Source organism: Hordeum vulgare, chromosome 1H (genome assembly GCF_904849725.1).
Source record: "Hordeum vulgare subsp. vulgare chromosome 1H, MorexV3_pseudomolecules_assembly, whole genome shotgun sequence".
Lineage (NCBI taxonomy): Eukaryota > Viridiplantae > Streptophyta > Magnoliopsida > Poales > Poaceae > Hordeum > Hordeum vulgare.
In genome coordinates, this window is record NC_058518.1 from 364925133 (window position 1) to 364952189 (window position 27057).

A 27057-nucleotide genomic window follows, 5' to 3' on the forward strand; every position below is an offset into this window, starting at 1 on the left:
TCGTAAAAATTCCTGTTTAGTAGTAGCATAATTCCTTTGAGCGGTGTCTAGGGTATTACTAGCATAATGAATAACATTCAATTCCTTGTCTACCCTTTGCCCTAGAACAACACCAACAACATAATCTCTAGCATCACACATAATTTTAAAGGGTAGGTTCCAATCAGGTGGTTGAACTATAGGTTCAGAAATTAAGGATTACTTAAGTATTTCAAAGGCTTCTACACAATCATCATAAAAAATGAACATATTTTTGGAAAATATTATTTAATGGCCTAGAAATATTTGAGAAATCTTTAATGAAGCGCCTATAGAAACCAACATGACCAAGGAAACTACTTCTACCTTTGATATCTTTTGGGCAAGGCATTTTCTCTATTGCATGAACTTTGGCTTTATCCACCTCAATACCTCGTTCGATGATTTTATGCCTAAGCACTATAACGTCATTCACCATAAAGTGTCACTTCTCCCAATTCAAGACAAGATTATTTTCTTCACATCTCTCCAAAACACAATCAAGGTTGCTCGAGCAATCATCAAAGGAAGTGCCATAGACAGAAAAGTCATCCATGAAGACCTCAACAATCTCTTCACAAAAGTGAGAGGATATAAAATTTGTAAATCTTTGAAAGGTAGCAGCTGCATTACATAGAACAAAAGTCATACGCCTATAATCATATGTTCCAAAAGGGCATGTAAAGGTAGTTTTCTCTTGGTCCTCTTTTGACACAGGTATTTGAGAAAATCTAGAGTAACCATCAAGAAAGCAGAAGTGTGTGTGCTTACATAATATTTCTAACAATTGACCAATAAAAGGCAAAGGGTAGTGATCTTTCCTAGTAGATTTATTCAATTTCCTAAAATCAATCACCATCCTATAACTAGTTACTATCCTTTGTGGAATGAGTTAATTTTTATCGTTGGGAACAAAAGTTGTACCACCTTTCTTAGGAACACAATGAACATGACTTACCCATATACTGTCAGCAATAGGGTAAATTATACATGCTTCCAGAAATTTTAGTATTTCAGTTCTTACCACATCTTTCATTTTAGGATTGAGGCGGCGTTGATGATCAACGACTAGTTTGGCATTCGGTTCCATATTGATCTTGTGTTGATAGAGAGTAGGGATTATGCCTTTAACATCATCAAGTGCATAGCCAATAGCAGCCATGTGCTTGTTTCAAGTTTTGAGTAATCTCTTTTCTTCATGCTTTGAAAGGTTAGCACTAATAATAACAATATATATCTTCTTGTCATCAAGATAAGCATATTTCAAAGTATCAGGTAAAGCTTTGAGCTCAAACTCGGGGTCTCCTTTAGGTGAAGGAGGATCACCTAAAATTTCAACTGGTAAGTTGTGCTTAAGAATAGATTGTTGATCAAGAAGTATCCTATCTAATTCATTTCTTTCATTTAAGTGCATATCATTCTCATGGTCTAGTTGATACTATTCTAAAGGGTCTGTAGCAGGTACACTAATAGAAGCAAGATCAATTATTTCATCTTTATTAGGCAATTCCTTTTCATGTGATTGTTTACCAAACCTAGAAAAATTGAACTCATGTGACATATGACCGAAGATAACTTTATACTTCTCAGTAGCACAACTAATTTCAGCATTAACAGTATTCAAGAAAGGTCCACCGAATATTATGGGGCAAAAGTTATCTTATTTTAATGAAGTACTAAGAAATCAGTGGGATATTTGAATATTATTCACAATACTTCAACATCTCTAACAAACCGAAGTGGCCATATAGTATCTCGGTTTGCAAGTTTAATAGTAAGATCTATGTCTTCAATCGAAACAGGTGCTATATCATGCATAATTTCTTTATGTAATGTAGAAGGTATAGCATTAATACTCGCACCTAGATCAGAGAGGCCATGATAGCAATGTCCTCCAATCTTAACCGGATAATAGGTGTGCCTACCAATGGTTTATTTTTATTAAGTTCGTCATGTTTATTTCCAACAGGCTTTGTAATTCTAGCACCTTCATCACAGAGATAAATAACCAATATTATCAGCTAAGAGATCTTTAACCATGACAATTCCCTTGAGAGCTCATGATTGGGGAAAGTGTACATCATAGATTTAAGCCTCCCCCAAGCTTGAACGATGCTTTATCCTTCATGAGGCCAGCAATTATAAATAAAGTTCTCATCATGATGAATCAAATGCATAGGATAAAACTTCTGATGGAGTTCCAATTTCAAGCGGTTCCAATCCCATGATCCAATATCATCCAATAGCCTATACCACAATAATTATTTCCCTCCAAAGATAAAGGGAAAACTTTCTTCTTGACTTTGTCTCCGGGTAGACGTGAAAGCTTAAACAATCCACAAATATCATCAACATATATTAAATGATAATCAAGATGAGTTGAACCATTATAAGGATTAGCCAACAGTTTCTCTACCATGCCCGAAGGAATATTATAATAGATATTTTCATTAGGTTTAGCAGGTTGAGGGACAATTTCCCCAACTTTCATTTGAGGCAAAGATCCCTAAACAAACCACTCAAAGGGTGACCGTTAATAGTGACAAGCAACAATAAATTTCAGCACGTACCGAAAATCTTTCCTTACCAATTTACACTTACTAAAGGCGCTTCACTCCCCGGCAACGGTGCCAGAAAAGAGTCTTGATGACCCATAGGTATAGGGGATAAATCAAAGTCCTTTCAACATCTAAGAGTGTCGAACCCAACGAGGAGCAGAAGGAAATGATAAGCACTTTTCACCAAGGTGTTCTCTACGTGTGTTGTAAGTAACAGTGATAGATAGTTTTCTAGCAAGGTAATTCGTAACAAGTGACAAGTAACAAAAGTAACAACGGCGCAGCAAGGTAACCCAATCCTTTTTGTATCAAAGGACGTGCTTGCAAGTACTCTTATATAAAGCAAGTGCTCCCGAGGACACATGTGAATTTTTGTCTAGTCATGTTCATAATATTGAGTTGATACACGTTCGCTACTTTGATGATTTGATATGTGGGAGGACCGGCACTAAGGTGTTGTTCCTACTTGAACTAACAACCTACTTATGATTAACCCCTCTAGAAAGCATCTGCAACCACGAAAGAAGAATTAAGATAAATCTTACCATCGCATGAAACATGTGGATCCTAATGAGCTCCTTATGAAGCAACACATAAACTGGGGTTCAAGATTCTGTCACTCTCGCAACCCATCATATACTTGTTAGTCCACAATGCCCATAACATTGTGAAGTGTTATGTAGTCAACAGTCACATACAACATACATACCATCAAAATATCGAACGAATGCTAACTTCATATGATTACTGATACGTCTCAAACGTATCTATACTTTTTGATGGTTTCACGCTGTTATCTTGTCTTCTTTGGTTGTTTTAAGTACCTTTTATATCTTTTTTGGGACTAACTTATTAATTCAGTGCCAAGTGCCAGTTCCTGTTTTTCCGTGTTTTTGACTCTTTTCAGATCTGATTTTGGAACGGAGTACAAACGGAAGAAAAACCCCGAAATGATTTTTTCCCGAATGGATGAAGTCCAAGGGGCTTTTGGGCCAAGCCAGTTGGGCTCCAGGGAGCCCACAAGCCCACACTCTGCCACTAGGGGGGAGGCGGCGGTGGGCAGGCTTGTGGCCTCCCTGGCCGCCCCCTGACCTAGGTCTTTGGCCTATAAATTCCCAAATATTCCGCAAAAAATCAGGGGAGTCTCGAAAATACTTTTCTGCCGCCGCAAGCTTCTGTTTCCGCGAGATCTTATCTAGAGACCCTTCTCGGCGCCCTGCCGGAGGGGACTTTGGAGTTGGAGGGCTTCTTCATCATCATCATCGCCCCTCCAATGACTCGTAAGTAGTTCACTTCAGACCTACGGGTCCGTAGTTAGTAGCTAGATGGCTTCTTCTCTCTCTTGGATCTTCAATACAAAGTTCTCCCTGATCTTCATGGAGATCTATCCGATGTAATCTTCTTTGGCGGTGTGTTTGTCGAGATCTGATGAATTGTGGACTTGTGATCAGATTATCTATGATATATATTTGAGTCTTTGCTGATTTCTTATATGCATGATTTGATATTGAGTCTTGGGTTTTGTTTGGCCAACTAAATCTATGATTCTTGCAATGGGAGAAGTGCTTGGTTTTGGGTTCTGCCATGTGATGACCTTTCCCAATGACAGTAGGGGCAGCAAGGCACACATCAAGCAGTTGCCATCAAGGGTAAAAAAAGATGGGGTTTTTATCATTGGTTTGAGATTATCCCTCTACATCATGTCATCTTGCTTAAGGTGTTACTCTGTTCTTATGGACTTAATACACTAGATGCATGCTGGATAGCGGTCGACGTGTGGAGTAATAGTAGTAGATGCAGAAAGTATCGGTCTACTTGTTTCGGACGTCATGCCTATAGAAATAATCATTGCATAGATATCGTCACGACTCTGCACAGTTCTATCAATTGCTCGACAGTAATTTGTTCACCCACCGTCTACTTGCTTTCATGAGAGAAGCCACTAGTAAACACTACGGCCCCCGGGTCTATTCACATCCATCGTTTACAACTCCGATTTCACTTTGCTTTGTTACTTTGTTGCTTTCAGTTCTCACTTGGCAAACAATCTATAAGGGATTGACAACCCCTTCATAGCGTTGGGTGCAAGTTTTTGTGTTTGTGCAGGATCTTGAGATACTCCTCCAGGGCGTTCATCGTCTGTGCATGGCTGATTCCATTTTGCCTCATGTCCACGGGCGTTGCTTCACCAGGGTGAAGAAGAAGAAGGCGGGCATCAAGCCGAAGGCGAGTCCTGACGCACCGCCGGCTCTCCCCAACGCGTCGCAGCCTGCCGATGAATAAGGGGAGGCTTGATGACCCACAAGTGTAGGGGATCTAGCGTAGTCCTTTCGATAAGTAAGAGTGTCGAACCCAATGAGGAGCAGAAGGATCTGACAAGTGGTTTTCAGCAAGGTATTCTGTGCAAGCACTGAAAGTATCGGTAACACATAGTTGTGTGATAAGATGATTCGTAGCAAGTAGCAAGTAACAATAGTAACAAAGGTGCAGCAAGATGGCCCAATCCCTTTTGTAGCAAGGGACAAGCCTGGACAAACTCTTATAGGAGGTAAAGCGCTCCCGAGGACACATGGGAATTTCTGTCAAGCTAGTTTTCATCAAGTTCATATGATTCGCGTTCGCTACTTTGATAGTTTGATATGTGGGTGGACAATTGCTTGGGTGATGCCCTTAATCCACTTATGATTAACCCCTCTTGCAAGAATCCGCAACTACGAAAAAAGAATTAAGACAAAGTCTAACCATAGCATTAAACTAGTGGACCCAAATCAACCCCTCACGAAGCAACGCATAAACTAGGGTTTAAGCTTGTGTCACTCTAGCAACCCATCATCTACTTATTACTTCCCAATGCCTTCCTCTAGGCCCAAATAATGGTGAAGTGTTATGTAGTCGACGTTCACATGACACCACTAGAGGAAAAACAACATACAACGCATCAAAATATCGAACGAATACCAAATTCACATGACTACTTATAGCATGACTTATCCCATGTCCTCAGGAACAAAAGTGACTACTCACAAAGCATAATAATATTCATGACCAAAGAGGTATTGAATAGCATCAAGGATCTGAACATATAATCTTCCACCGAGTAATCCAACTAGCATCAACTACAAAGAGTAATTAACACTAATAGCAACCTTACAAGTACCAATCGGAGTCGCGAGACGGAGATTGGTCACAAGAGATGAACTAGGGTTTGGAGATGAGATGGTGCTCATGAAGATGTTGATGGTGATGAGTCCCCTCCGATGAGAGGAGTGTTGGTGATGACGATGGCGACGATTTCCCCCTCCGGGAGGGAAGTTTCCCCGGCAGGACAACCCTGCCGGAGCTCTAGATTGGTTCTGCTCAAGTTCCGCCTCGTGGCGGCGGCGATTCCTCCTGAAAGCCTACTCCTGATTTTTTTCTGGAACGAAACCCTCCTTATAGCAAAAGAGGGGAGCCAGAGGGCCAACAGGGAGCCCACAAGCCCCCTAGGCACGGCCAGGGGGGTAGGACGCGCCTAGCAGGCTTGTGGCCTCCTTGTGGCTCCCCTCTGGTACTTCTTCGGCCCAGTATTTTTTACAAATTCCAAAATAATTCCTCGTTGATTTTCACGGCTTTTGGAGTTGCGCAGAATAGTTATCTCAAACTTTCTCCTTTCTCAGGCCAGAATTCCAGCTGCCGACATTCTCCCTCTTCATGTAAACCTTTCAAAATAAGAGAGAAAAGGCTAAGTATTGTACCGTGAAGTGTAATAACATCCCATAAAGCGATAAATATCAACATAAAAGCATGATGCAAAATGGACGTATCAAGGCTCGCGGGCGACCTCTCTGGCCTTGGTCGCCGAGCCCCCGAGCTCCCAAAGCGTCCCGAGGCGGTCGTGGCAGCGCCGTTGCCCGAGGGGTCGGCTCCTGAGGGTCCTCAAGCCACTGATGCGCCAATGCTCGCAACCTCCGAGCAACCTTCAGAGTCCGTTGTCCCTTGTGACGCTTCATCCCCGACGGCACCGCCCGGGAAAGCACTAGAGGATCCTCAAGAGGAGGTCCAGGGGACCTCGGTATACGTCCAAGGCATCCTGAACCAGGCCTTCACTGCCCTGGGCAGGGTCGCGGTTGTGATGGCGAAAGGCGAGGAGGAGGCCAAGGCAGCTGCCAGATGTTGCGAAGAGGTGGAGGCTCGCTTGAAGGCCTTCCAAGCAGAACAAGCCAAGCTCACCGAGCAGCTTCGCGTGCGGGAGGAGGAACTTGCGGCCCGCAAGGCCAAACTCGCCGCTCTGGAAGAAGGGCTGTCCCAGGAGGAAATCGCCTGGGTGCAAAGCAGGCGTGCTTGGACGAGAAGGAGAAAGAGAGCGCCTCGAGGAAGACCCTTCTCGATGCCAATGGGGAAGCCCTCAGGCTTCGCACGGCGCTCCGCACCCTCTACCGGTACAGGTTCGACGAGCCTCTGGCCACCCCATAGAGCGGCTTCGCCGTGCTCGCGGCGGAGCTCGGCATGGCGTTGGAGGACGCCGTCATCCAGGTAGACAAGATGTTGGACAGCAAGTGTCGTGACCTCTTCTGCGAGGCCGCGACATGTGTCTTCAATCACCTTCATCTTCGCGAGCCGGGATTTGACTTCGGTTCCGTGATCTTGTCGGTCCCCACTGAGGCCCGCCACAACGCTGCGGAGGCGGTGAAGGGCCCTCTCGAGGCGTTGGTGAAGAGGTTTGCCCGTGTCGCAGCTCCATCATCTCCGGATGTTGCTGAAGCCGACAACGGGGAAGACGATGCTTCTGACGCCGACGACAAGCCCCCTAAAGATGGAGTGATCGGAGGCGGCGGCTCCTCCTGATTTCTTCTCCCTATTTTTTCCATGCAATGCACATCGTGCCTCATGGAGGCGTCAAACTAATTTGCGTTTTCAAGAACTTGTTGAGGCTTGTAATAACTGGCTCACTACTTGAATGGTTTCTTCGCCTCGTTTCTTTCATAATTGTTGTGATACTCTGCATCGGCAGGGCCCGCCCCGTGCGTACCTACGCCGCCGTTGGACCGCGTGGGCGGCCCAAGAGGGAAGGGACTACGGGCGCAGTTAGGCTCCCGAGTCGCGATGCTCAGGAGTCCCACTTCACGTGCGAGCATCCCACATGAGGGGAACTCGACGAGGATTTTGAAACTTCGGAACACCTTCAGCACCCTGCGTCGGCAGGGCCCGCCCCCGCTCGTACCTCCATCGCGATTGAACCGACCAGAATCCAGGACGGCCCAAAGGGGGAAGGGCCTACGAGCGCAGTTAGGCCCCTGAGTCGCGACGCTCAGGGGTCCCCCTTGACGTGCAAGCGACTGTGATGTCCCTCCTAATAAACTGAGAATTTGAGACTCCCAAACTCCTTCAGCACTCTGCGTCGGCAGGGCCCGCCCCGCGCGTACCTTCGTCGCGATTGAACCGACTGGAAACCAAGACGGTCCAAAGGGGGAAGGGGCTACGAGCACAGTTAGGCCCCTGAGTCGCGATGCTCAGGAGTCCCCCTTGACGTACGAGCGACTCCGACGTTCTCCCTAAGAGACTGACAATTTGAGACTCCCGAACTCCTCCACCACTGTGCGCTGGCAGGGCCCGCCCCGCGCGTACCTTCGCCGCGATTGAAACGACCGGAAGCCAGGACGAATCAAAGGGGGGAGGGACTACGGGCGCAGTTAGGCCCCTAGGTCGCGATGCTCAGGGGTCCCCTTGATGTACGAGCGGCTTCGTACTCCCATTGTCTGTCCCCTGCACTGGGCGTGGGCGTAGTCATAGGTGGACTAGGTTGATTTCCTAGCCAGTTGTGAGCGCACTCATTGGCGGACTGTGTTGATTTCTTGGCCAACTGTGGGCTTAGTCATTGGTGGACTGTGTTGATTGCCTTCATATTCTCTCCGGCGCGGAGCGTAGGGCTGCCACTAGGCGTGGGAGGGACCCCTCCGTGTCCTCGGGGGGGGGGGGGGGGGGGGTTGTGCGTATACAGCCTCGGCTCGTTATTACGTGAGAGTGTCACGGCGGGGGTGTATATGGGAGGTCACGAGGATGCTTTGGCCTCGCGAGTGTCCCTACCCCCGAGGCATAGGCGCCTGATTCCCTTGAGTCATCTCCCCAGCGCGGAGCATAGGGCTGCCACTAGGCGTGGGTAGGACCCCTCCGCATCCTCGGGGGGCCCGGGTGTATACAGCCTCGGCTCGTTATTACGTGAGAGTGTCACAATGAGGGTGTATCTGGGAGGTCGTGAGGATGCTTTGGCCTCGCGAGTGTCCCTGCCCCCGAGGCATAGGCGCCTGATTCCTTTTGGTTTATTGGTAAACCCTGCTGACTTCTTCTTCTTCGGGAGTGAGACAGGGTGTCTGCTGCCTCAGGAGGCCTGCAAGGATAAGCTTCGATCGGAGCCCCCAAGCGGGGGGTCGACCCTCCAAAGACGCAAGCAAGGTAGAATGCTAGGGTTGAAAGTGGGTGCGACAGAAACAACTGAAGGATGCTTAAATGAAAGTGGCGGCTCGGGAATGCCCTGAACTCCTGGAGGCCACGCGGCCCTGTGGGTGCCCTCGAACGGAGTAAGCCAAAAATTTACGCGGCAGCAGCCAACAAGAAGTCACCTGGCGGCAATGCCGCTCGAGGGCCGAGGGCGCTACCGTCGCCCGATCTCCTGCTTCCACGGTCGCGACCCTCACGGGTCCGCCATCTCTCGAGGCTCGGGACCTTCGCTCGGCCCGAGCATCTCCTCCTCTTCCTTGCCATGTCCCAGCAGGCAAGGCATGAGCATGGCCCGCTGGAGCCGCTGGAAGGTGGCAGCTGTGTTCCCCAGCCGGAAGGGCATGAGGGTGCCAGCGCCCGGGCACACCCACCGATGTTCAGCTCGCGCGGGCCAGAAGTGGCCTTGAGCCGCGGCTCTTTCGATGGCGAGCGTGTTGATGCAGATGCGGGGCCAATCAACCGTGCCGACAACGGCGACTGCGATTGGTGATGCAGGGCAGTCCCCGTCTCGCACGACCTTGTTACGACAAACCGTTTGTGTTCTTCTGGATCAGCGCAAACAGTTCATCTAAGTGGCATGTATACCATATATCGCACACATGAGGATCCGCGGAACCGCTTGCGTTATGTTGGATCTTCACAAACAGTTCTACGTTATCAAATGTATGCCGTACATCTCATACACGTGTTTTTTTAAACCATTGTGTTATTTTACCTCATCGCAAACAATTTTTAAATACCAGTTGTTTGCCTCGTATCACACACACAACTATTATCCAAATCATGTTTGATGGGTCCGCCATCGCACACACTTTGTGTCATTGCCAGCAGAGCTTTAACTATATCGTTTACGATTCATGGATCACAAAGTTTCGTTAAAGGGTCTCTGATTGTAGTGTTGCATTAGCAGCATCCTGTAGTAGTGTAGGGGTCTACTCACACATGGGGAAAACAAGCATAAAAACCAGAGTGATGGAATACATGGACGGATGATTCAAATAACACACAAGACAATCCATTAGGGTTTGTGATGTTACAATGGTAAGGATGCGGATGATGATGACGATGACGGGAAAACAAGCATAAAAACGAGAGTGATGGAATACATGGACGAATGATTCAAATAACACACAAGTCAATCCATTAGGGTTCTTGATGTTACAAGGATAAGGATGCGGATGATGATGACAATGACAGTGATGATGATGGAGACACTGACATCGGTGATGATGTTTAAGCCCCTGTAAGAGTGGTGAGGAAGATGACCCTCTTCTCCTGGCGAACCCCTCCTCCGAATGAACTTCGGAGGCCAGGGTTCTACGCTCTGGACGGGTTTCTCGTATCTCTGGGCGTCTGATCCATGATGTGATTTCACGGGGTGGAAATAGTCGATCAGGCGGTGGCAGCGACACTCCATATGACCGCCCATACGAGCGAGTGCGGTCGTGTGGAACACCGACTTTTGTTGTGGAGCCACTACGACGTTTTATGCTTTGGCCTCCTTACTTGATTATTTTATGGTAGGTGATTATCACCTTAAATACGTGATTTCACTATCATTTCTAGGTATGTTCTCCATATTATGGCAATTGGTCCGAAAAGTGTTACCCGGGGGATTGTCAACAAAAGGAGGTGTGTGAATGCGGTAAAACTTCATGAAGCCTACTATGTAGACATAAACTAGTTAGTAAGATTATCACATAAATTGGACTCATGAGAGTGAATTCACGTACTCCCTAGCTAAGTGGTGTTTGGCCCAGTTGTTAAGCCCCTCAACATTCCATCAAAGGATCTTGCGTTGTAAATTCATAAAAAAACCGAGTAGAAACACGAGACACCTAGGTATATGCACTAGTGCATGAGGGAGGGCAATAACCGAGGTAGGGATGCTCAATAAAGCTCACGCGGCACAAATTTACCAAAAAATGTCGTGATAGCCCTCACGTGCTGATCCTGGAGGGAGGGACTCTAAGGGCCTCTTGAGCTCAATAATCGCCTCGTCATCCATCGAAATCTTAAGGGAGGGGGGGGGGGGTGCTCAAGGCCTTTAGAAGCATGGAATCTGCGACCGAAATCTTTGTGCACGTGTAACTGAAATCATCTTCTCCCTGCCACCTGTCAATGTCATTGTCGACTTCTATATGTTTCTTCATGTCCCGTTATACGTATGACTCGGATGTGCTTATGTAAACAGTTGATTTTGTCATTATTGGTTAAATGAAATGTTTAGGTGAGCAGTTTGCCTTCCATGACCTTTAAAAAAACATGTTTCTCTTGTTCATCCATACCAAGAATTCAATATTTCACATCTGCCATTATTATTCCACAGCTTCCCTCTATTTCTCCACACCAAAAAGATCTCCAGACACGAACTGCATATTTTGGCTTACCGAATTCACATGTAAAATGTATTTGCCTTGCCTCTTTTGAGCAAGCTATATGCAGCACAAATAGTACTACTAATATATTTTTTACACGAGACCACGCACGCTCTTTACAAGTCTGATGTCATGTTCCCCACATCCACACGTACTGGAGGAGTCGTGCAAGTGCAGGGCCAAAAAGGTTGTAGGAAAGAGTCACATTCACAGCTCTAATTATTCTCCTTTCCATTACTTCAGAAGAAAAACTTCACTGCGGCAGTACTGCAGCGTGGGCCACCAGCAGAAAGGGGCAGCTCAACTACCCACACCGACCTGGACCCACCCGCCAGGGGACATGACGCTTCTTCTACTGCTACTACGGCAAGAACCCCCCGCGGCCGCCGCCGCGGCTGCCGCCGGCAGACGAGGAGGAGGCGATGACGGCCTCCAGGATGGTCTCCTCGCACTTGCGGCACCGCTTGGGCGGCGCGGGGTCGTCGAGGACGATGGGGCGGCGGCAGGACGGGCAGGAGGAGTTGGAGCGCAGCCAGGTGTCGACGCACTCGACGTGGAACCCGTGGCCGCACTGCGGCATCACGCGCACCTCCTCCCGCTCGCCGAACTCCGTCAGGCAGATGGCGCACTCCGCGAGGATCCCGTCCTGTCCCTCCTCCTCCTCGCCCCCCGCCACGGCGCCCCTCGCCGCCGCCGCCGCGGCCACCGCGTCCGCGTACGCCAGCTTCGGCAGCGCCTTGAGCGCCTTCTTCTTGAGCCCCTTGATGGTGGTCGTCACGCTGCCCCCGGACGCTCCTGTCGTCGTAGTAGTCGTAGCGCCGTGGTTATGCCCGCCGCCGGCCCCGCCGAAGGCCGCCAGGGCGTGGGCCGGGCTACCGGACGGCGAGGAGGGGTGGGCGTTGGCGTTGGCGTTGCGGCGGGAGCGCGCGCACCGCGCGACGGCGGCGAGGCCGACTACGCAGATGAGCGCGCAGAGCAGGGCGGCGAGGATGACGACGACATCTGAGCTGACGCCGGCGGGCGGATCGGCCGGGGGGATTCCCGGGATGCGGCCGGGGTCGCCGCTCTGGAGGAGACGCCTCGAGGAATACGGCGATGGCCGGAGCATCGCCCACGTTCGTCCAGCGCCGGTGGTTGGAAGGGGCCTTTTCCGCTGAATTAAAGTTGTGGCGAGACGCGAGAGAAGCGAAAGGGGAGGGTGGTGGTATTGGCAGGTTGCGATTGTTAATGGCGGGCGGGTATGCGTCGTAGCGAAGCTCCCGTGGCAATTTCCCGCGGGTATTGTCGACCAGCTGGAAATCTCAAAAGGCCCACGTGGACGCGCCAAGATAATTAGAGATTAAGATTTTTTTCTAATTTCATTTTTGGGGGATATTAATGTTTATTTTCGAATGATGTGGTTTCATTCTGCAATGAAATGAAACCGGCGAATCTTCTGAAGAAAGGAGTTGCGCTGTAGTCGGACGCGAAATTCCGCGTCGTGCGAAAGCCGGCGAGTTTGCACTCATCGGCAAGTCAACGACGGGGCCAAACCAGAGCTGCACGATCAAGCGGAAAAACGATCCCAATCATGAGCAGCGGATGCCCAATTGCTAGTAGTTGAATCGCTATAGCTATAGCCTAGCAGCCTCGAGCAGCGAGCGGCATGGCCATGCTCCCACATGGGGCAGGTGAGGTCCATCCGACCCGCCACTCCTACTCCTTCACAAGCAAGCGTTCCTCTTCCTCACCAACTAGCAGCTCCAACGAACGCCACGACAGTCCAGCCAGCGTTATCTGGACCCTCTTCCCACGTCAAGATTCGTAGCGATCACGATGAGTCCACAAGACGAACCCCCGGAGAAAAGCAACGCAAGGCAAAGCAAAACTTTGCCACGCTTCGGGTCGCCTTCCCCCGCCCCGCGGCAGGAGACGCCCGCGGCCACTCCGACGGCGACGGCCACGCTCGCCGACGGGGCACTACCGCTACGAGGCACACCGAAACGATCGCGAGGCCGGTGCGTGGACTGACGACGGTGCGGAGAAGGCTCGGGATGGCGCGCCGAGCACGGGCGGTGCTGACGTCGCGATCGGGACTGGTGTTGGTGGTGGCGGTAGAGTCGTGGCGCCGTAAACCTCGACGACCCACCGCTGCGTCATGTATTCAGAGGTACGGTCGCCTACAACTCTCGCCACAATTTCAACAGGGGTGACGACGCAGACGCAGTGCATATGTGGACTTGTGGAGCTGCACTCGGGTGCCACTTATTTCAGCAGACAATGACTGATGAGAGACGTTTGCACAGTTATTATTCTGCTTATCCTCCCTACGGTGTCAAATCCGATCAGGTTGCTTGAGAAGCATGAAAGATCTAGAGCCTTCCTTCAAATTTTCTGAAAGGTAGCTATCCCGGTTTCATATATGAAATCTGGTCAAAATCAAATCACTGTGTTGCAGTTGCACAGGAGGACAACTGGAACTGGCACTCACCTATTATATGCTGATCCACGTCAGTCAGTCAACTCCGCGTATCTCTATCGAGCATTCGAGCTACACCCGGGCTTCATTAGCTTCCGCACGACCTTGTCCCAGTTCATGGTAGCGGCATAAAGATTTGAGACCAAGCAAAGACGGAGCTGATGGGCAACGGACAGGTTGTGTCGCGAGACACCCTTCACCAATAATCGCCGCAGGAGCAGGCTCCGTCCTTGAAATGGTGGAAGCGTTTGGCGTCTCGCACCACGATCTCCCTGTCGGCGATCTTCGACATGTACTTGATGGCGTCGTGGCAGTCGCCGCAGACCCTGAGGTTCTTTATGACCACGAGCCTCGTCCCTGGGCTGGTGTTCAGAAGCCCAAAGGCGATCGCCAGCCTCTCGCTGTGGCGGCTCAGAAGCTGCTCCTTGACGCCTTCCTCGAGGTCATGGTACACGAACTCCGTCTTTGGGATGTAGCCCATCTTCCTCATCTCGGAGTCGAGCTTCGTGACCATCTGTAGGATCTGTCTATGCTGAGGATGGCTCTGATCTTCCATGACGAACGTGTGCAGTGCTCCGCGTATCTCTATCGAGCTACACCCGGGCGCCTTCTTGCTGCCGTGGTCCTTCATTAGCTTGCGCACTTCCCTGACCTTGCCCCAGTTCTTGGCGGCGGCATAGAGATTTGAGACCAGGGCAAGGACGCCAACATCCCCAGGTTGTAGTTCAAGGATCTTCTCTGCTGTGTTCTCTCCAAGTTCCAGCTTCTTGTTGTTCAGGCAGCCTGAAAGTAGAGCGACCAGAATTGAGATGGTTGGTTTGCTGTGCAATGATGCCACCAGGCCATTGGCCTCTTCAACAAGACCAGAACGAGCTAAGAGATCCACTATACACACCAGGTGTTTCTCGGCAGGTTCAATTCCATACTCATTAACCATGCAATTGAACCAGAATTTCCCTTCTTCTACGAGACCGGAGTGGCTGAGAGCCGACAAAAGAGAAGCAAATGTGGCGTGATCAGGTCTCACTTCGTTTTTCTTCATTTCTTGGAACAAAGAGAGGGCATCGCGGCCTCGTCCATGAGCACCGTAGCACGCAATCATCACATTCCATGAAATCAAGTCTCTCGAGACAACCTTATCGAAAAGCATTTGGGCGCTTGCCAGGGAGCCGCATTTTGAGTACATATCAATGACTGCTGTGCCTACCATACAGTCAAGCTCAAGCCTCCTCAAGATGAAACCATGTATTGACTTCCCTAGCTTCAAGAGTCCAAGATCAGAACAAGCTAATAGTGCACCAACAACTGGCCCTGAATTGGGCTGAAGACCAGAGGCCTGCATCTGTCTGAACAAGCCAAGTGCCTCATCTGCATTCCCATGCTGCGCAAGCTGTGAGATCAGCGCGCTCCAGGACACATCATTCCTGTGCGGCATCAGCTCAAACACCCGGCGCGCCAGATCAAACAACCCATTCTTCGCATACATGTCCACAAGGCTTGTCGAGATGACGACGTCCATCCGCATAGCATGCCGCAGCAAGTACCCATGAACTGAGGCCCCCATCCGGACATCCCCTGTTGCTGCACAAGCCTGCATAACCCCAACGATAACCACTTCGTCTCCCTCCAGACCGTCCCTCCTCATCCTCATGTACATCTCAATCGCCTGAACTGGCTGCCCCGCGTTCACGAATCCGGTAACCATGGTGCTCCAGGTGACGCGGTCCCTCTTCCGCATTCGGTCGAACACCTTGACGGCATCGTCCATGGCGCCCCGTTTCGCGTAGAGGTTCAGCAGGGACGAGCACACGAAGATGTCGTTCCCGTACCCTGCCCCGGACGCGCGGTCCGTGACGACCTCCCCCGTGGCGAGGTCCCCGAGGCGCGCGCACGCGGAGAGCGCGAGCGTGAAGGTGGTGCTGTCGGGGCGCGCGGCGGGCGGGAGAGCGCAGAAGACACGTAGCGCCTCGTCCGGGGAGGCCCCGCGGGAATGCGCCGCGAGGAGGGCGTTCCACGCGGGGATGGAGGAGGGCGACGTGGGCGCGGTGGCGAGCGTGGACTCTGCGGCCGCGAGGTCGCCGGCGCGGGCGTACGCGGTGGCGAGGCAGGATGAAAGGATGTGGTGGCAGGAGGCGGAGGAGGAGACGATCAGGAGGGCGTGGAGGCGCGTGAGTGTCCGGAGCGCCGGGCAGGACGAGAGGAGCCGGCGGAGGCGGCGCGGGTCGTCGAGGATGGGGAGCGGGTGCATAGCAGATTAGCATATGGAGCAGGAGAGTGGCAACCGGAGGAAAACTGTTTCAGGTGGAAAAGCTAGTTTGCCGCGCTGCTCCAAGCCTTAGTGCAACATTATTTATTTTTGAAATGAAAAGGGTCTCTCAACTTTATTAATGAAGCAATGAACAGATAGGTTCAAGAGGCCAACATCGAATTAAGCATCTAACACCCTGTCACTAACTAGAAAACCATCGAAAAAAGTCTAAACTGTCTTGCTAAATTTTATTACATCGATCAACAATAGCTAGGAACAAAGCTCTGAGGAAAAACATCATCAATCTTCAGTTAACAGGAGCATCACTCCACGCGATGCGGAGCAGTTCCCCACGACGCCGGTCCAGCAAAAGGATGAACTGAAGAAGAAGCCCCGCATATGCATCGCCGCAGACAATCATCCATTGTAGGAGAAAATCACGCAGTTTCATGATAACACAATTTAGACTTTTTCAACTTCGACCCTAAAAACAAAATTCATTCCTTAGTCGTCAAATATTCCATAAGGAGGCACAGGTCACCATATTAAGCATACTTTTTTAATGAAATTGCCATATGGCACAAACGTCCTCGAAGCAAGAAATCTGGTTAGCTTTAAAACCCTCAGCAACCAAATTTCACACGGTCTTCGCAACCACACAATCAAAGAAGAGGTGTTGAATAGACTCCATCTCGGTGCAGAAAAAGGCAAGTAGGATCATCTACAGTTCTACGTTTAGCTAAATTATCTCTAGTCAATACTTTGTTATAATTGTAGGGGCACGTGCATGGGAAATAAAAAATTTCCTACGCACACGCAATACCTATCATAGTGATGTTCATCTACGAGAGGAGATTTTTGATCTACGTACCCTTGTAGATTGCACAGCAAAAGCGTTAATAAACGCGGTTGATGTAGTGGAACGTCCTCGCGTCCCTCGTTCCGCCCCGCAAACCGTCCCACGAACCGTCCCGCGATCCGTCCCACGATCCGCTTCAATCTAGTGCCGAACGGACGGTACCTCCGCGTTCAGCACACGTACAGCTCGACGATGAGTTCTCCGGCAGCGTGACGGCGATCCGGAGGTTGATGGCGATCTAATCTCAGCAGGGCTCCGCCCGAGCTCCGCAGAAACGCGATCTAGAGGAAAAACCGTGGAGGTATATGGTCGGGCTGCCGTGGCAAAGTTGTCTCAAATCAGCCCTAAAACCTCCGTATATATAGGTGGAAGGGGAGGGGTCTTGCCTTGAGGCTCAAGGAGCCCCAAGGGGGTCGGCCGAACCAAGGGGGGAAGTCCTCCCCTTCCAATCCTAGTCCAACTAGGATTGGAAGGTGGAGTCCTTCTCCACTTTCCCACTTCCCCTTTTTTTCTTTTTTCTTTGATTTTTCTTTCTCCCGCGCATAGGGCTTCTTGGGATGTCCCACCAGCCCACTAAGGGCTGGTGTGGCACCCCTAAGGCCTATGGGCTTCCTCCGGGTGGGCTGCCCCCCCGGTGAACATCCGGAACCCATTCGTCACTCCCAGTACATTCCCGGTAATTCCGAAAACCTTCCGGTAATCAAATGAGGTCATCCTATATATCAATCTTCGTCTCCGGACCATTCCGGAAACCCTCGTGACGTCCGTGATCTCATCCGGGACTCCGAACAACATTCGGTAACCAACCATATAACTCAAATACGCATAAAACAACGTCGAACCTTAAGTGTGCAGACCCCGCGGGTTCGATAACTATGTAGACATGACCCGAGAGACTCCTCGGTCAATATCCAATAGCGGGACCTGGATGCCCATATTGGATCCTACATATTCTCCGAATAACTTATCGGTTGAACCTCAGTGTCAAGGATTCATATAATCCCGTATGTCATTCCCTTTGTCCTTCGGCATGTTACTTGTCCGAGATTTGATCGTCGGTATCCGCATACCTATTTCAATCTCGTTACCCACAAGTCTCTTTACTCGTTCTGTAATACAAGATCCCGTAACTTACACTAAGTCACATTGCTTGCAAGGCTTGTGTGTGATGTTGTATTACCGAGTGGGCCCCGAGATATCTCTCCGTCACACGGAGTGACAAATCCCAGTCTCGATCCATACTAACTCAACGAACACCTTCGAAGATACCTATAGAGCATCTTTATAGTCACCTAATTACGTTGCGACGTTTGATACACACAAAGCATTCCTCCGGTGTCAGTGAGTTATATGATCTCATGGTCATAGGAATAAATACTTGACACGCAGAAAACAGTAGCAACAAAATGACACGATCAACATGCTACGTCTATTAGTTTGGGTCTAGTCCATCACATGATTCTCCCAATGACGTGATCCAGTTATCAAGCAACAACACCTTGTACATAGTCAGAAGACCTTGACTATCCTTGATCAACTGGCTAGCCAACTAGAGGCTTGCTAGGGACAATATTTTGTCTATGTATCCACACATGTATGTAAGTCTTCATTCAATACAATTATAGCATGGATAATAAACGATTATCATGAACAAAGAAATATAATAATAACTAATTTATCATTGCCTCTAGGGCATATTTCCAACAGTCTCCCACTTGCACTAGAGTCAATAATCTAGTTCACATCACCATGTGATCTCAACGAATCCAACACCCATATAGATCTGGGGTCTGATCACGTCTTGATCGTGAGAGATGTTTTAGTCAACGGTTCTGAAACTTTCAGATCCGTGTGTTCTTTACAAATCTTTATGTCATCTTATAGATGCTGCTACCACGTGCTATTCGGAAATACTCCAAATATCTACTCTACTATACGAATCCGTTCCACTACTCATAGTTATTCGGATTAGTGTCAAAGCTTGCATCGACGTAACCCTTTACGACGAACTCTTTAACCACCTCCATAATCGAGAAAAATTCCTTAGTCCATTAGTTACTAAGGATAATTTTTGACCGCTGCTAGTGATTCAATCATGGATCAGTCTCTGTACCTCTCAACAGACTTTGAGGCAAGGCACACATCAGGTGCGGTACTCAACATGGCATACTTTAGATTCTACGGCCAAGGCATAGAAGACGACCTTCGTCTATTCTCTTTATTCTGTCGGGGTCGGGTTTTGAGTCTTACTCAAATTCACACCTTACAACACAACCAAGAACTCCTTCTTTGCTGATCTATTTTGAACTCCTTCAAAAACTTGTCAAGGCATGCATCTTGTTGAAACTTCTATTAAGCATTTCGATCTATCTCCATATATCTTGATGCTCAACGTTAAAGTAGCGCAATCCAGGTATTCCTTTGAAAAACTCCTTTCAAACAACCTTTTATGCTTTACATTACTTCTGATCCACAATATGTCAACCACATATACTTATCAGAAATTATAGTGCTCCCACTCACTTCTTTGGAAATACAAGTTTCTCATAAACCTTGTACAAACCCAAAAATCTTTGATCATCTCATCAAAGTGTTATTCCAACTCCGAGATGCTTGCACCAGTCCATTGAAGGATCACTGGAGCTTGCATACTTGTTAGTATCCTTAGGATCGACAAAACATTCTGATTGTATCACATACAATCTTTCCTCAAGAAAACCGTCGAGGAAACAATGTTTTGACTTCCTATGTGCAATATTTCACAAATAATGCAGCAACTACTAACATAATTCCAATAGACTTTTAGCATCGCTACGAGTGAGAAAGTCACATCATAGTCAACTCTTTGATCTTGTCAAAAACATTTTTGCGACAAGTCGAGCTTTTTCTTAATAGTGACTTATCACCATCATCGTCTGTCTTCCTTTTAAAGATCCATCTTTACTTAATAGTCTTACTACCATCAAGCAGTTCTTCCAAAGTCTACACTTTGTTTTATACATGGATACTCTCTCGGATTTTATGGCCTCCAGCCATTTGTCGGAATCCGGGCCCACCATTGCTTCTCCATAACTCGTAGGTTCATTGTTGTTCAACAACATGACCTCCAAGACAGGGTTACCGTACCACTCTGTAGTAGTACGCGACTTTGTCGACCTACGAGTTCTATTGTAACTTGATATGATGCTCAATGATCACTATCATCAGCTTCCACTTTAATTGGTGTAGGCGCCACAGGAACAACTTCTTGCGCCCTGCTACACACTAGTTGAAGTGATGGTTCAATAACCTCATCAAGTTCTATCACCCTCCCACTCAATTCTTTCGAGAGAAACCTTTCCTCAAGAAAGGACCCGTTTCTAGAAACAAACACTTTGCTTCCGGATCTGAGATAGGAGATGTACCCAACTGTTTTGGATATCCTATGAAGATGCATTTATCCACTTTGGGTTCCGGCTTATCACACTAAAACTTTTTCACATAAGTGTCGCAGCCCCAAACTTTCAAGAAACGACAGCTTAGATTTCTCTAAACCTCAGACTATACTGTGTCATCTCAATGGAATTACGCGGTGCCCTATTTAAAGTGAATGTGGTTGTCTCTAATGCATAACCCATAAATGATAGTGGTAATTCGATAAGAGACATCATAGCATGCACCATATCAAATAGGTCGCGGCTATGACACCATCACACCATGGTGTTCTTGGTGGAATGAATTGCGAAACAACTTCCACATTGTCTTAACTGCGTACCAAAACTCATAACTCAGATATTCATCTCTATGATCATAGCGTAGAAAGTTTATCCTTTTGTCACGACGATCTTCATTCTGAAATTGCCTTGAACTTTTCAATATTTCAGACTTGTGATTCATCAAGTAAATACTCCTGTATCTACTCAAATTGTGAGTGAAGTAAGAACACAACGATATCCACTGCATGCCTTAGCACTCATTGGACTGCACACATAAAAAATGCATTACTCCCAACAAGTTACTCTCTTGTCTCATCTCAATGAAAATAAGGCCTTGCTCATGTGGTATGATTTGCATGTCACAAGTGATTCAAAATCAAGTGAGTATAAAGATCCATCAGTATAGAGCCTCTCCATGCAATTTATACCAACACGACTCAAGCGGCAGTGCCACAAGTAAGTGGTACTATCATCATTACCTTGTATCTTTTGGCACCAATATCATGAACATGTATAACACTACGATCGAGATTCAATAAGCCATTGAAGGTGATTATTCAAGCAAATAGAGTAACCATTATTCTCTTTAAATGAATAATCATATTGCAATAAACACGATCCAATCATGTTCATGCTTAACGCAAGCACCAAATAACAATTATTTAGGTTCAACACCAATCCCGATGGTAGAGGGAGCGTGCGACGTTTGATCATATCAACCTTGGAAACACTTCCAACACGTATCGTCACCTCGCCTTTAGCTAGTCTCATGTTTATTCCGTAGCTTTCATTTCGTGTTACTAATCACTTAGCAACCGAACCGGTATCCAATACCCTCGCGCTACTAGGAGTACTAGTAAAGTACACATCAACATCATGTATATCAAATATACTTCTTTCGACTTTGCCAGCCTTCTTATCTACCAAGCATCTAGGGTAGCTCCGCCTCAGTGACCGTTCCCCTCATAACAGAAGCACTTAGTCTCGGGTTTGGGTTTAATCTTGGGTCTCTTCATCAGTGCAGCAACTGTTTTACCGTTTCACGAAGTATCCCTTCTACCCCTTGCCTTTCTTGAAACTTAGTGGTTTTACAAACCATCAACTATTGATGCTCCTTCTTGATTTCTACTTTCACAGTGTCAAACATCGTGAATCGCTCAAGGATCATTGTATCTATCCTTGATATGTTATAGTTCATCACGAAGCTCTCACAGCTTGGTGGCAGTGACTTTGGAGAACCATCACTATCTCATCTGGTAAATTAACTCCCACTTGATTCAAGCGATTGTCGTACTCAGACAATCTGAGCACATGCTCAACGATTGAGCTTTTCTCATTTACTTCGTGGACAAAGAATCTTGTCGGAGGTCTCATACCTCTTAACAAGGGCACAAGCATGAAATCACAATTTCATCTCTTATGTTCCGTGACGTTTCAAGACGTCTTCAGCGCATTGCTTCTAAGCCATTAAGTATATTGCACTGAACTATCGCGTAGTCATCAGAAATGTGTATGTCGGATGTTCACAACATCCATAGACGATGCTCGAGGTGCAGCACACCGAGTGGTGCATTAAGGACATAAGCCTTCTGCGCAGCAACGAGGATAATCCTCAGTTTTACAGACTCAGTCCGCAAAGTTTGGTACTATCAACTTTCAACTAAATTTTCTCTAGGAACATATAAAACAGTAGAGCTATAGCGCAAGCTACATCGTAATTCGCAAAGACCATTAGACTATGTTCTTGACAATTAGTTCAATTAATCATATTACGTAAGAACTCCCACTCAAAAAGTACATCTCTCTAGTCATTTGAGTGGTACATGATCCAAATCCACTATCTCAAGTCCAATCATCACGTGAGTCGAGAATAGCTTCAGTGGTAAGCATCTCTATGCTAATCATATCAACTATACGATTCATGCTCGACCTTTCGGTCTCATGTGTTCCGAGGCCATGTCTGCACATGCTAGGCTCATCAAGCTTAACCCGAGTATTCCGCGTGTGCAACTATTTTGCACCCGTTGTATGTGAATGCTGAGTCTATCACACCCGATCATCACGTGGTGTCTCAAAACGACGAACTGTCGCAACGGTGCATAGTCGGGGAGAACACAATTTCGTCTTGAAATTTTAGTGAGAGATCACCTCATGATGCTACCGTCGTTCTAAGCAAGATAAGGTGCATAAAGGATTAACATCACATGCAATTCATAAGTGACATGATATGGCCATCATCATGTGCTTCTTGATCTCCATCTCCAAAGCACCGACACGATCTTCTTGTCACCGGCGTGACACCATGATCTCCATCATCTTGATCTCCATCAACGTGTCGCCATCGGGGTTTTCATGCTACTCATGCTATTACTACTAAAGCTACGTCCTAGCAATATAGTAAACGCATCTGCAAGCACAAATGTTAGTTTAAAGACAACCCTATGGCTCCTGTCGGTTGCCGTACCATCGACGTGCAAGTCGATATTAACTATTACAACATGATCATCTCATACATCCAATATATCACATCACATCATCGGCCATATCACATCACAAGCATACCCTGCAAAAACAAGTTAGACGTCCTCTAATTGTTGTTGCATGTTTTACGTGGTGACCATGGGTATCTAGTAGGATCGCATCTTACTTACACAAACACCACAACTGAGATATATGAATTGCTATTTAACCTCATCCAAGGACCTCCTCGGTCAAATCCGATTCAACTAAAGTTGGAGAAACCGACACTCGCCAGTCATCTCTGAGCAACGGGGTTGCTCTTAGCGATGAAACAAGTATCTCGTAAGCGTACGACTAATGTCGGTCCGAGCCGCTTTGATCCAACAATACCGCGGAATCAAGAAAAGACTAAGGAGGGCAGCAAATCGCACATCACCACCCACAAAAACTTTTGTGTTCTACTCGAGATAACATCTACGCATGAACCTAGCTCATGATGCCACTGTAGGGGAACGTCGCATGGAAAACAAAAAATTTCCTACGCACACGCAATACCTATCATGGTGATGTTCATCTACGAGAGGAGATTTCCGATCTACGTATCCTTGTAGATCGCATAGCAGAAGTGTTAATAAACGCGGTTGATGTAGTGGAACGTCCTCACGTCCCTCGATCCGCCCCGCGATCCATCCCACGAACCGTCCCGCGATCCGTCCCATGATCCGCTCCGATCTAGTGCCGAACGGACGGCACCTCCGCATTCAGCACACGTACAGCTCGACGATGATCTCGGCCTTCTTGATCCAGCAAGAGAGACGGTGAGGTAGATGAGTTCTCCGGCAGCGTGACGACGCTCCGGAGGTTGGTGGTGACCTAATCTCAGCAGGGCTTCGCCCGAGCTCCGCAGAAACGCGATCTAGAGGAAAAACCGCGGAGGTATGTGGTCGGGCTGCCGTGGCAAAGTTGTCTCAAATCAGCCCTAAAACCTCCGTATATATAGGTGGGAGGGGAAGGGCTTTTCCTTGAGGCTCAAGGAGCCCCAAGGGGGTCGGCCGAACAAGGGGGGGAAGTCCTCCCCTTCCGATCCCAGTCCAACTAGGATTGGAAGGTGGAGTCCTTCTCCACTTTCCCACTTCCCCCTTTTTTTCTCTTTGATTTTTCTTTCTCCTGCACAAAGGGCTTCTTGGGCTGTCCCACCAGCCCACTAAGGGTTGGTGTGGCACTCCTAAGGCCTATGGGCTTCCCCCGGGTGAGCTGCCCCCCCGGTGAACATCCGGAACCCATTCGTCACTCCCGGTACATTCCCGTTAATTCCGAAAACCTTCCGGTAATCAAATGAGGTCATCCTATATATCAATCTTCATATCTGGACCATTCCGGAAACCCTCGTGACGTCCGTGATCTCATCCGGGACTCCGAACAACATTCGGTAACCAACCATATAACTCACATACGCATAAAACAACGTCGAACCTTAAGTGTGCAGACCCTGCGGGTTCGAGAACTATGTAGACATGACCCGGGAGACTCCTCGGGCAATATCCAATAGAGGGACCTGGATGCCCATAGTGGATCCTACATATTCTCCGAATAACTTATCGGTTGAACCTCAGTGTCAAGGATTCATATAATCCCGTATGTCATTCCCTTTGTCCTTCGGTATGTTACTTGCCCGAGATTCGGTCGTCGGTATCCGCATACCTATTTAAATCTCGTTTACCGTCAAGTCTCTTTACTCGTTCTGTAATACAAGATCCCGCAACTTACACTAAGTCACATTGCTTGCAAGGCTTGTGTGTGATGTTGTATTACCGAGTGGGCCCTGAGATACCTCTCCGTCATACGGAGTGACAAATCCCAGTCTCGATCCATACTAACTCAACGAACACCTTCAGAGATACCTGTAGAGCATCTTTATAGTCACCCAGTTACGTTGCGACGTTTGATACACACAAAGCATTCCTCCGGTGTCAGTGAGTTATATGATCTCATGGTCATAGGAACAAATACTTGACACGCAGAAAACAGTAGCAACAAAATGACACGATCAACATGCTACGTCTATTAGTTTGGGTCTAGTCCATCACATGATTCTCCCAATGATGTGATCCCGTTATCAAGTAACAACACTTGCCTATGGCGAGGAAACCTTGACCATCTTTGATCAACGAGCTAGTCAACTAGAGGCTTACTAGGGACAGTGTTTTGTCTATGTATCCACACAAGTATTGTGTTTCCAATCAATACAATTATAGCATGGATAATAAACAATTATCATGAACAAAGAAATATAATAATAACTAATTATTATTGCCTCTAGGGCATATTTCCAACAATTATCTTGTCAACTTTGGATGTTTTGTTTGCATGATTATGCTATTTTATATCTTTTTTGGGACTAACCTATTAACTCAGTGCCAAGTGCGAGTTCCTGTTTTTTCCGTGTTTTGGACCCTTTTCAGAGAATAATAATAAAAGGAGTCCAAACAGAATAAAACCTTCGGAAAGATTTTTTTCGTAAGAGAAGATACACAGGGAACTTGAGAACCAAGGCAAAGGACTCCGGGGGAGGCCACAAGCCCCCTAGCCACGACCTGGGGGGCGCCTACCAGGCTTGTGGGCCCCCCATGGCTCCTTTGCCCTACTTCTTCCGCCTATAAATTCCCTAAAAATCCAAAACTGCCAGAGAGAGCCACGAAAATACTTTTCCACCGCCGCAAGCTTCTGTCTCCGCAAGATCCCATCTGGGGCACGTTCCGGTGCCCTGCCGGAGGGGGGATTCGGACACGGAGGGCTTCTTCATCAACACCATTGCCTCTCCGATGATGCGTGAGTAGTTCACCACAGACCTTCGGGTCCATATCTAGTAGCTAGATGACTTCTTCTCTCTCTTGGATCTTCAATACAAAGTTCTCCATGATCTTCATGGAGATCTATCCGATGCAACCTTCTTTTGCGGTGTGTTTCTAGAGATCCGATGAATTGTGGATTTATGATCAGATTATCTATGAATGTTATTTGAGTTTCCTCTGATCTCTTATATGCCTGATTTCGTATCCTTGTAATTCTCTTCGAGTTGTGGGTTTTGTTTGGCCAGCTTGATCTATAATTCTTGCAATGGGATAAGTGCTTGGTTTTGGGTTCACACCGTGCGGTGTCCTCACCCAGTGACAGAAGGGGTAGCGAGGAACACATCGTGTTGTTTCCATCAGGGGTAAAAAGATGGGGTTTATATCTATTGCATGAATTTATCCATGTACATCATGTCACCTTGCTTAAGGCGTTACTCTGTTCGTTATGAACTCAATACACTAGATGCATGCTGGATAGCGGTCGATGTGTGGAGTAATAGTAGTAGATGCAGACAGTATCGGTCTACTTGTCTCAGACTCGATGCCTATATGTATGACCATTGCCTTAGATATCGTCATGACTTTGCGCGGTTCTATAAATTGCTCGACAGTAATTCATTCACCCACCGTAATACTTGCTATCATGAGAGAAGCCTCTAGTGAACACTATGGCCCCCGGGTCTACTTCACATCATATTTTCAGCTCTACACTCTTACCTTGTTGCACTTTCCACCTTCAGATCTCACCTTGCAATTAATCGTGAAGGGATTGATAACCCCTTTATAGCGTTGGGTGCAAGTTTGTTTGTTTTTGCGCAGGTACTTTGGTGACTTGCCTTGATACTCCTACTGGATTGATACCTTGGTTCTCAAACTGAGGGAAATACTTACTGCTATTGTGCTGCATCACCCTTTCCTTTTAAGGGAAAAACCAACGCAAGCTCAAGAGGTAGCAAGAAGAAGTTCTGGCGCCGTTGCCGGGGAGTATCAAGTCAAGAATAGTCTCCCTTCAACGTGTCAATTTCTGGCACCGGGGATTATTCTAAGTGAAGCTTAT

At 47.7% G+C, this 27057-nt stretch overlaps 2 protein-coding genes across 2 annotated transcripts; both read right to left on the reverse strand.

The window, feature by feature from the left end:
- Positions 1 to 11429: 11429 nt before the first annotated feature.
- On the reverse strand, positions 11430 to 13694 carry LOC123437427 (probable E3 ubiquitin-protein ligase ATL44). Its single transcript, XM_045115709.1, has one exon. The coding sequence runs from the start codon at positions 12534 to 12536 to the stop codon at positions 11790 to 11792; it is 747 nt and encodes a 248-aa protein (XP_044971644.1). The 5' UTR covers positions 12537 to 13694; the 3' UTR covers positions 11430 to 11789.
- A 103-nt stretch (positions 13695 to 13797) lies between these two features.
- Positions 13798 to 16959, reverse strand: LOC123437411 (putative pentatricopeptide repeat-containing protein At3g25060, mitochondrial). The gene has a single exon (XM_045115708.1). The coding sequence runs from the start codon at positions 16132 to 16134 to the stop codon at positions 14083 to 14085; it is 2052 nt and encodes a 683-aa protein (XP_044971643.1). The 5' UTR covers positions 16135 to 16959; the 3' UTR covers positions 13798 to 14082.
- Positions 16960 to 27057: the final 10098 nt, after the last annotated feature.